Source organism: Salmo trutta, chromosome 30 (assembly GCF_901001165.1).
Source record: "Salmo trutta chromosome 30, fSalTru1.1, whole genome shotgun sequence".
Classification (NCBI taxonomy): domain Eukaryota; kingdom Metazoa; phylum Chordata; class Actinopteri; order Salmoniformes; family Salmonidae; genus Salmo; species Salmo trutta.
The window spans coordinates 24,411,890-24,422,713 of NC_042986.1; the positions used below are offsets into that span (position 1 = coordinate 24,411,890).

At 40.0% G+C, this 10,824-nt stretch overlaps 1 protein-coding gene across 1 annotated transcript; it reads right to left on the minus strand.

The window, feature by feature from the left end:
* Positions 1–41: 41 nt before the first annotated feature.
* sgk2a (serum/glucocorticoid regulated kinase 2a) lies at positions 42–10,147 on the minus strand. The gene is made up of 13 exons (XM_029723476.1): positions 10,006–10,147; positions 9,054–9,124; positions 8,849–8,907; positions 7,999–8,056; positions 7,544–7,627; positions 6,648–6,779; positions 6,131–6,243; positions 5,991–6,027; positions 5,736–5,822; positions 2,556–2,651; positions 2,213–2,368; positions 1,363–1,452; positions 42–1,190 (listed from the first exon to the last, which is right to left on the minus strand). Exons 2-13 carry the CDS (start codon positions 9,069–9,071, stop codon positions 1,035–1,037), a joined length of 1,086 nt encoding a protein of 361 aa, XP_029579336.1. The 5' UTR covers positions 9,072–9,124; positions 10,006–10,147; the 3' UTR covers positions 42–1,034.
* Between the last annotated feature and the right edge of the window lie 677 nt (positions 10,148–10,824).

Below are 10,824 nucleotides of genomic sequence, written 5' to 3' on the forward strand. Positions count from 1 at the left end.
TCGATAGAAAATCTGTCAACGCAAGACACGGTAAACATATGGATAGGGAAGTGATTTATTGTGAAGTTATGTACACATACTTGTAACTGTGCCTCATTGAATGTCAGTCATCTTTAAGATGGTGTTGGCATGTCAACAGTCTTTAATGTCACCCATTGTGCTGACACAGTCACATGTTTTGTTTAACAAGGTTAATAGCACCATGGCACGCACCTTTACAGCTGTGAGAATAATCTGGCATAGATTTATGTTGCTGTTAAGCATCCCTGGACGCAACATTTCAGTCAAGCCTTTATGTACTCTAATCTACTAAAAGTCAGTGATAATAGAAACAGCATATTCTCAACAAACGAGTTAAGAAATGTTTGGAAAGTCCAGTGTTTGTATTAAAAGCAGCACTTAAAGAGCAGAGGAATGGGTTCGACTAGAGTTTCACACACATTTGTGTTTGCCTGTTCTAGTGATAATCAGACCATCTTAATCCATACACCACAACTTTCCATAGAACCTGATGCTTTACCTTCTACACATAGCATCTAGGAGCGTGTACTGTATTTACATGTCCTTTATGTAGTCACACTGTTGACTTTACATTGTAGTGAAAGGAGAAGTAAATCAACATCTGTCTGCTAGCAAATAAAAAGTCCAGCACGATTGGATGTGCAAAAAGACTTTGTCCTGAAATGAGAAATCAAGCAGAGACAAGGGCATATAAATAGAATTCATAGGGCAGTCACCTACAGCAAAAGCAACAGTTGGGTGGTGCATTTAAATGTTTTCTTTCTCTTTCTTGCTTCACCTACACAAAAATGCATGATATTCAATGTGCTCCATTTCTATGACCGTGGCCAATGAAGTTGATAGAGGTTGCCACTAACTGTTGAATCCAGGGTAAAATATATGTTTTATCCTCCTGACTTAAAGGTTAAGGTTAGGATTTGCGGTTAAGGAATCGAATTGTAGATATGTGGTTACGGGTAACTTCTACCTCGGCCTCGGCAGTGGTGGTGCTGTGAGGAACCTTCCTCCCTGTCTCAAAGGAAGCTGTCTTCACCAGAAACGTAGGAGAAGCCATTGAATGCGTTAGAGCTGCTGGTGCCGGCGTTGAGCTCAGGGGTGCAGCCCACTGAGTTAGGCACCATCTCTCTGGTGAACTCTGGGTCTATGTGCTGTGTGTCCGCTGGCCCTTTCTAAAGGAGAAGAGAGAGGGGACTTGTTAGGAAATAGAGGGGAGTCCTAGAGAAAAGAGGTAAGAGTGAAAGTTACAAAGATGAGGTAGTGAAAGAAAGTTTTAGAAAAAAAGCAGTGAAGTTTGAAGTTATAGAAGATGGTAAGAAACAGCTGGCAGCACAAACAACTCACCACATTGGGGTTGTATGGAGGAGTGATTCTCTTGTGGTACAGGTCATCCCAGTTAATCGGGGAGAAGAACACATGGTTCTTTATTTGTAGCTGTAAAAAAATGGATGATATAAGATATGACCAGTGTATAACTCACTCAAAATATGTGAAACACTGTAAACGGCAATGGCATAGTGTGCTTCAGAAATGTGGTGGAAAAAGAACCCAATTGTCATACTTGAGTAAAAGTAAAGATAACTTAATAAAATGACAAGTAAAAGTGAAAGTCACCCTGTAAAATACTACTTGAGTAAAAGTCTATAAGTATTTGGTTTTACATATACTGAAGTATCAATATCAAAAGTATAAATCATTTCACATTCATTATATTAAGTAAACCAGATGACACCGTTTTCTTATATTTAAAATTTACAGCTAGCCAGGAGAACACACCAACACTAAAACATTTACAAATGACGCATGTGTGTTTAGTGAGTCCGCCAGATCAGCAGCAGTAAGGATGACCAGGGGTGTTCTCTTGATAAGTGCGTGAATTGGACCGTTTCCCTGTCCTGCTAAGCATTCAAAATGTAACAAGTATTTTTTGGGTGTCAGCGAAAATGTATGGAGTAAAAAGTACATTTTGGGGGGGAATGTAGTGAAGTAAAAGTAAAAGTTGTCAGAAATATAAATAGTTAAGTACAGATATCCCAAAAAACAACTTATGTAGTGCCTTAAAGTAGTTTTCCTTAAGTACTTTACACCACTGCAGAAATAGCGTATAGTGGACTACTTTTGATCAGAGCCCACGTAGGGCTAGAAAGGGAATAAGGTGCCATGGTCCATGGACACGGTCCAGTCAGTGACTCACAAAGTCAGCGATGGCTCCCAACCTGCGGTGCTGGTCTTTCTGCAGGAGGCCCTGGAGTAGACTACAGACAGCGCCTGACTTCCCTGGGGGCAGCGGCAGAGGCTTGTGTAGGATGCCATCGTACATTTCAGACACGTCCCGGCTGTAGAATGGGGGCTAGAAAACCAGAAATGGGTGAGTAGAGCAGAGAACAGACACAGTACTGTAGCAGCCAGCTACTCCAGAAGCATTTCCTGAAGTTGGTAACATAATTGTCTTGGACATTTTCTGCACGTGTAAACAATATTTGGGTTGGCCTTAGATTGCGCTAATTACAGTGGCTATATAAGATTGAAAAACTTACAAGACTATAGATCATCTCATAGAGCACAGCTCCCAGACACCACCAGTCCACTGTGCGGTCATAGGGCTCCTTACGCAGAACCTCAGGGGCCAAATACTACAGAGACAGAGAGAGTTAAATAAACATATATACTGTCCCTTCAGAAAGTATTCAGACCACTTGACTTTTTCCACATGTTGTTGTGTTACAGCCTGAATATAAAATTGATTAAATGTAGATTTTGTTTTATTGATCTACACACAATACTCCATAATGTCAAAGTGAAATTATGTTTTTAGAAATGTTTAGAAATGAATTAAAAATGACAAGCTGAAACGTCTTCAGTCAATACGTATTCAACCCTTTTGTTATGGCAAGCCTAAATAACTTCAGCAGTAAAAATGTGCTTAACAAGTCACATAATAAGTTGCATGGACTCACTCTGAGTGCAATAATAGTGTTAAACATGATTTTTGAATGACTACTTCATCTCTGTACCCCACACATACAATGATCTGTAAGGTCCCTCAGTCGAGCAATGAATTTCAAGAACAGATTCAACCACAAAGACCAGGGAGGTTTTCCAATGATTCGCAAAGAAGGGCACCTATTGGTAGATGGGTAAAAAAAAAATATAAATATACATTGAATATCCCTTCGAGCATGGTGCAGTTATTAATTACACTTTGAATGGTGTATCAACACTCCCAGTCACTGCAAAGATACAAGCGCCCTTCCTATCTCAGTTGCCGGAGAGAAAGGAAACCGTTCAGGGATTTCACAGTGAGGCCAAAGGTGATTTTAAAACAGTTAAAACAGAGTTTAATGGCTGTGATAGGAGGTAACTGAGGATGGATCAACAACATTGTAGTTACTCTACAATACTAACATAAATAACAGAGTGAAAATAAGGAAGCCTGTACAGAATAAAAATATTCCCAATAAGTCTCTAAAGTAATACTGACAAAAATGTGGCAAAGAAATGTACTTTCTGTCCTGAATTGAAAGTGTTATGTTTGGTACAAATCCAACACAACATATTACTGAGTACCACTCTTCATATTTTAGCATGGTGGTCGCTGCATCATGTCATTGGTATGCTTGCTATAGGCAAGGACTAGGGAGTTTTTTTAGGATAAAAATAAATGGAATGGTTGGTGAACTTGGTTCAGTCTCCTTTCCAACAGTCACTGGAATACAAATGCACCTTTCAGCAGAACATCTACCTAAAACACAAGGCCAAATATACACTGGAGTTGCTTACCAAGACACATGTTTGTGAGTGGCCTAGTTACAGCTTTGACAAATTGGCTTGAAAATCTATGGCAAGACTTGAAAATGTCGGTCTAGCAATGATCAATAGCAAACTTGACAGAGCTTGAATTTCTTTTTACAGAATAATATGCAAATATTGTACAATCCAGGCTCTTAGAGACTTAGCCAGAAAGACTCACAGCTGTAATCGCTGCCAAAGGTGATTCTAACATGTATTGACTCAGGGGTTGAATACTTATCTAGTCAAGATATATTAGTAATTTATTTTCCAGGAATTGAAAACAAATGTTAGAATTTTTCTTTCACTTTGACATTACAGAGTATTTTTTCTAGATCGTAGATTAAAAAAATTAAATGATTTTTTTTTTATCTCACTTTGTAACACAACAAAATGTGGAAAAAGTTAAGCGGTGTGAATACTTTCTTAAGGCACTGTATACAGTTGAAGTCGGAAGTTTACATACACCTTAGCCAAATACATTTAAACTCAGTTTTTCACAATTCCTGACATTTAATCCTAGTAAAAATTCCCTGTCTTAGGTAAGTTAGGATCACCACTTTATGTTAAGAATGTGAAATGTCAGAATAAGAGTAGAGAGAATGATTTATTTCAGCTTTATTTCTTTCATCACATTCCCAGTGGGTCAGAAGTTTGGCTTTGTGATGGCCACTCCAATACCTTGACTTTGTTGTCCTTAAGCCATTTTACCACAACTTTGGAATTATGCTTGGGGTCATTGTCCATTTGAAAGACCCATTTGCAACCAAGCTTTAACTAACTGACTGATGTCTTGAGATGTTGCTTCAATATATCCACATAGTTTTCCTTCCTCATGATGCCATCTATTTTGTGAAGTGCGCCAGTCCCTCCTGCAGCAAAGCACCCCCACAACATGATGCTGCCACCCACGTGCTTCACGGTTAGGATGGTGTTCTTCGGCTTGGAAGCCTCCCCCTTTTTCCTCCAAACATAACAATGGTCATTATGGCCAAACAGTTCAATTTTTGTTTCATCAGACCAGAGGACATTTTTCCAAAAAGTGTGATCTTTGTCCCCATGTGCAGTTGCAAGCCGTAGTCTGGATTTTTTATGGCGGTTTTGGAGCAATGGCATCTTCCTTGCTCAGCAGCCTTTCATGTTATGTCGATATAGGACTCGTTTTACTGTGGATATAGACACTCCAGCATCTTCACAAGGTCCTTTGCTTTTGTTCTGGGATTGATTTGCACTTTTTTCGCACCAAAGTACGTTCATCTCTAGGAGACAAACGCATCTCCTTCCTGAGCGGTATGACGGCTGCATGGTCCCGTCGTGTTTATACTTGCGTACTATTGTTTGTACAGATAAACGTGGTACCTTCAGGCATTTGGAAATTGCTCCTAAGGATGAATCAGACTTGTGGAGGTCTACAATTTCTATTCTGATGTCTTGGACGATTTCTTTTGATTTTCCCATGATGTCAAGCAAAGAGGCACTGAGTTTGAAGGTAGGCCTTGAAATACATCCACAGGTACACCTCTAATTGACTCAAATGATGTCAATTAGCCTATCAGAAGCTTCTAAAGCCATGACATCATTTTCTGGAATTTTCCAAGCTGTTTATAGGCACAGTCAACTTAGTGTATGTAAACTTCTGACCCACTGGAATTGTGATGCAGTGAATTATAAGTGAAATAATCTGTCTGTAAACAATGTTGGAAAAATTACTTGTGTCATGCACAAAGTAGATGTCCTAACCGACTTGCCAAAACTATAGTTTGTTAACAAGAAATTTGTGGAGTGGTTGAAAAACGAGTTTTCATGACTCCAACCTAAGTGTATGTAAACTTCCGACTTCAAATGTATAGAACTACATGTGACTATTAGACATGCGTTATCTTTAACATATAATTGAGCACAGACACAATCTCAGGGCTAACCCTCACCTCAGGGGTTCCACAGAAAGTGGACGTGGTGGTCTCCGGCTCAACTCCCTCTTTACACAGCCCAAAGTCTGTAAGTACCACATGGCCCTGGAACACACGTTTTAAGCACCATCCCAATATTACAGGAACTTACAGACTGCCATATGATCCTGTATTGTGAACTCTTGAACCATCTTCTCTAAGATGAGAAGGAAGTGAGTTGAGATATTGTAAACAATCGAAGAACATTACATCCCCTTATGAGTCAACACTTACCTGAGAGTCTAAGAGAATATTCTCTGGCTTTAGATCTCTAAATAAGAACAAAAAAATATATTTGGTTTCACTAAACCCCAATACTGTACATAATAATCTGTTGTTTCTACCTGACTATGTCCTTGTAAACTGTGTCTGACCTGTAAACGATGTTGAGGGAGTGAAGGTAGCCGATGGCACTGGCTACCTCAGCAGCATAGAACCGAGCCCTCGGCTCCAAGAAGCACCGCTCCCTCTGCAGGTGGAAGAAGAGCTATGAGAGAGAGAAAGAAATGTTGGAGATAGAGGGAGAAAGGAGAGAGAAAACAGTTATGACATGTTGTTTTAACTGTCACTACGCTTGACTCTGACGATGCATGTAATATTACTCCTGTTACATTATTAACTCATAATAACGCCGTGATACAGAGACTTTGGACTGAGCCAATGATTAAAGGGGAGTAATGTGTTTGTTGTCACTACACTGATTGAGCCAAGGGCTTGAGGCTATGCCACACTGCATTGCTGCTTCTGTGCTGTCAATAGCCTGGCAGCTTTAATATAAATAAAGGATTACTTATTGGGAACATTGCTACAGTCCACTCCTTTTATCATTTGCCATATCCAAACAGCCATATGAAACCTGAGAAACAAGACCCAGGGCCATTAGCTAGCTACCTCTCCCCCGTTGACATAGTCGAGGACAAAGTAGAGCTTCTCTGGGGTCTGGAAGGAGTAGTGGAGGCCCACCAGGAAAGGATGCTTCAGGCTCTTCAGCAGCACGTTCCTCTCTGCCATGATGTTCTTTTGCTGGAGGACACAAAGCAGCATTGAACCAGCGGACACGAGGCAGAAGGCAGGACACAGCAGAATACAGGCCTCTGTCACCACCACTGCTTCGGCCCCAAGCACAAGACAAGAGACGATATACAGAGAGAGAGAGAGAGGGGCATAGAACACCTCTTTCCTACAAGGTCCTCAATGTTATTTATGCTGCTGAAAGTCCAGCCACCTACACACTTCTGACTAGTGTTCTCCACTTTAGCTATGGCCCTGCTTTCCAAGGCAGGCAACAGGCTCTCAGTATATAAAGTAAGTTGGCTTCATTGAGGTAACACTTCACTTGAGGAGGGAGTCATTCTTTTTACAGGACTGGGTAGTCTGTCAGACAGCTGTAACGTGTGTCTGTAAATAGCTCAGAAAGTCCAAGATTAATTTGCTGATTGTTATAACTATCAAGTGATGCAAAACTCAGGAAATATAACAGTACTGAATATGGTAATGTACAGTATGTATGAAACACAAAACAGAGACTGGGGGCTGTAAAATCTGTCTGTTGGAGTACAAAGGACAGAACACACTTCAGATTAGATTAGATGTTATCTTAGAAACACAATACAGATTTAGGCTAAACCAGTTCTGCTACACAATGAAAATCATACACACATTGAATATATACTGACATGAAGGGTTTTGCTAGTGTAATTGAGTTGACCTTTAAAACAGAAACCAAATAAACTATCTGCGAGTTTGTTGTGATAATGAATAACAAAATTAAAAGTTTATAGACCAACCTCCTTTTTCTTCAGGATTACTTTCTTCTGTAGAACTTTCACAGCATAGAATTTATTGTCAGCTTTGAGCTTGGCGAGCAGGACCTGGATGTAAGGTGGTTGTCAGGACATTTCTGATTGTTTCCTCAAAACGTCAACTCCGAATATGACACTCTCTTATCATAACCCTATCTTAAAAATAGAAGGGCAATGAGTACACACATAATATATTTTATTATCTGTCACACAAAATATAGAAAAAAAGTAATTGACACAATGAAAAAGAACTGTGACTGGACTGGAATAATTAAAAATGGCTGCTCATCCTGAGTACAATTTGTGAAAAACTATCCTCATTCATTGTTTCATTGTTTGGTTTTGGCCTTTTCATCAAGGTAACCTTAACAGTCATGCATAGACTAAGTTAATCATTGATGAAGGCATGCAGCCTTTTATCAGGCAAACAGCAGTCTTACCTTCCCAAAGGTCCCTTTTCCAATAACAGCCAAAAAGTCAAAGTCAGTGGGCTTGGCACTGAAACAAGACAGGAATGATGATACAGATATTTGTGTCATATGGATGGACATAACACCTATCGTAACAGGTTATGGCAGAGACAACCGTCTCGCAACATGACTGGTATGATCCATGAAATAACATTTTTAATCAAGCCTCAAAAACACATGTACAGCAATGTACACTGAGTGTACAAAACATTAAGAACACTTTCCTAATATTTAGCACCTCCCTCTCTACAAGGTGTTGAAAACATTCCACAGGGATGCTGGCCCAAGTTGACTCCAATGCTTCCCACAGTTGTCAAGTTGGCTGGATGTCCTTTGGGTAGTGGACCATTCTTGATCTATACGGGAAACTGTTGAGCGTGAAAAACCCAGCAGCGTTGCAGTTCTTCACACAAACCTGGTGCGCCTGTCACCAACTACCATACCCGGTTCAAAGGCATTTAAATATTTTGTCTTGCCCATTCACCCTCTGAATGGCACACATACACAATCCATGTCGCAACTATCTCAAGGCTTAAAAATCTTTCTTTATCCTGTCTCTTCCCCTTCATCTACACTGATTGAAGTGGATTTAACAAGTGACATCAATAAGGGATCAAAGCTTTCACCTGGATTCACCAGGTCAGTCTATGTCATGGAAAGAGAAGGTGTTTTTAATGTTTTTTACACTCAGTGTATGTTGTGGTTGCAATGTATGAATATGACATCAGGACCACAATTCCATTGGTAAAGGGTTGCCAGATGTCAGTTCTACATGGCATTGTGGATCATTGAAACCCATGACTTTTAATACTGTACATACTGTGGGTTTGCTGAAGGTCCCAGGTTGACCTCACTGAGAGTGGAGGATGGTGATCTAAGCTAGATGACACATAGAAAAAAATGAATGATGGAGCAAAGCGGTGTAAACAACCAGTAACCAAAACTAAAATTAAATCCTTAATTGACTGCATTTGCACAACGGCCTGGTTGTCCGTGGTTGGACACCACACCACAGAAACACTCACTGGATTAGAATTTGCCATGGTCTTGGTCCATTCCGTGCTCACCGGGGTGCCTACATCAGTGTTTCATAGACCTGTCATTGAAAAAAGGACACAATAGGAACATCATGACATGATAGCACCCCCATCTGTGTGACGCTACTGCTGGTCCCCCTATGCCAGTCTGACCCTGAAAAACTGGTCGTTCTGGTTTGAAACCCAACACAGGCACAACGAAGGACATTTGGTGTTTTGAAGAGTTCATATCAGTGGACACGTTTACATGGTAAATATTATTTTGCCATTCCCACGTCCACAAATGTGCAGAAGATGGCTTAGGTCATGATTCAAACCAATTCAAACCTCCCCCACACAGTCACTTGCCAAGAATGGATGAATGTTTTGAAATGTTCCTTCCTTGATCTTGGGAAATGTTTAACCTTTAGGTCTACTGAATAAATACAGTAACCTCTACTTTAACTAAATACAATCTTGTGGATCAGTCATATGTCATCAAGAGTAGATTGTATTTTGCTACAGTACAGGTGTGAAAAGTTAGAAACTCATTTGAAGGTTGATAACTATTTACAGTCAAGTGCATTACCCATCTAATCAGAGGTATGGAATTATTATAGGCATTATATTCTCAAATTACACCATTGTTGTGAAATACATCCAAATGGGGTGCAAACAAACTATTCAAAATTCAGCAGACCTTTTATGACAGCATAAAACATGCATACATATATCAAAGAGGGTATAATAAAGACTACTAGCCTATTAATGTTTACCGTTGTATTCCTCGAGTGTTTACAAAGGCTATTTTGAGTATTTCAAAAGGCTTCGAGGACATTTTCCAGTGTTCTAGAACATGATAAAACTGTATTTCAAACAATTCACCATAAATGTAAAGACATAAAAGGATCTATAGGCTACAGTAACATTATATAGTGCATTCTGTACATTCTCAACCTACCTTTTGTGAAGGTTAAAACGAAGCTTAGGCCACCTGTCGCAGGTGCGTGCAGCCGGAGCGATGTCTTGTCGACTGACTGAAGTCCCGCAGATCGAGTCAAGTGTCCCAGCTCAGAGCACAGCACTGTTGTCCTGCATTAGGCTACAGAGAGCAGTGACTGGTTGGGATCACGTCATGAATGGGTGGTTCCACTGTGCCAGTGAATCATTCAAGAAATTTAGGGGCAGGGAACACTTCTGTCTGTCTGTCTGTCTGTCTGTCTGTCTGTCTGTCTCTGTGTGTGTGTGCGCTTTGGCAATGTAAACATATGTTTGCCATGCCAATAAAGCCCTTTGAATTGAATTGAGAGAAAGAGAGGCATAACATTGTCACTAATGTCATTAGTAGATACAGTGCCTTCAGAAAGTACTCAAACCCCTTTAATCTTTTCACATTTTGTTGTGTTACAGCATTCATTTAATTTTTTTGGGGGGGTCACTGGCCTACGCACAATAGGCCTACCCCATAATGTAAAAGTGGAATTGTGTTTTTCATAATTTTTACAAATGAATTACTAATAAAAAGCTGAAATGTCTTGAGTCAATAAGTAACCCCTTTGTTATGGCAAGTTCAGGAATGAAAATGTGCTTAGCAAGTCACATAATAAGTTGCAGAGACTCACTCCGTGTGCAATAATAGTGCTTAAAATAATTTTTGAATGACTACCCCATCTCTGTACCTCACACATACAATTATCTGCAAGGTCCCTCAGTTGAGCAGTGAATTTCAAACACAGATTCAACTACAAAGACCAGGGGGGTTTTCCAATGCCTCGGGAAG

Excerpts from the sequence above, each read along its gene's own strand:
- sgk2a (XM_029723476.1), bottom strand. Across the intron at positions 7,628-7,998 it reads GAAAAGGGACCTTTGGGAAG|GTCCTGCTCGCCAAGCTCAA; the intron begins GTAAGACTGCTG and ends CCTTACATCCAG. Across the intron at positions 1,453-2,212 it reads TGGGAGCCATCGCTGACTTT|CTACAAATAAAGAACCATGT; the intron begins GTGAGTCACTGA and ends ATTTTTTTACAG.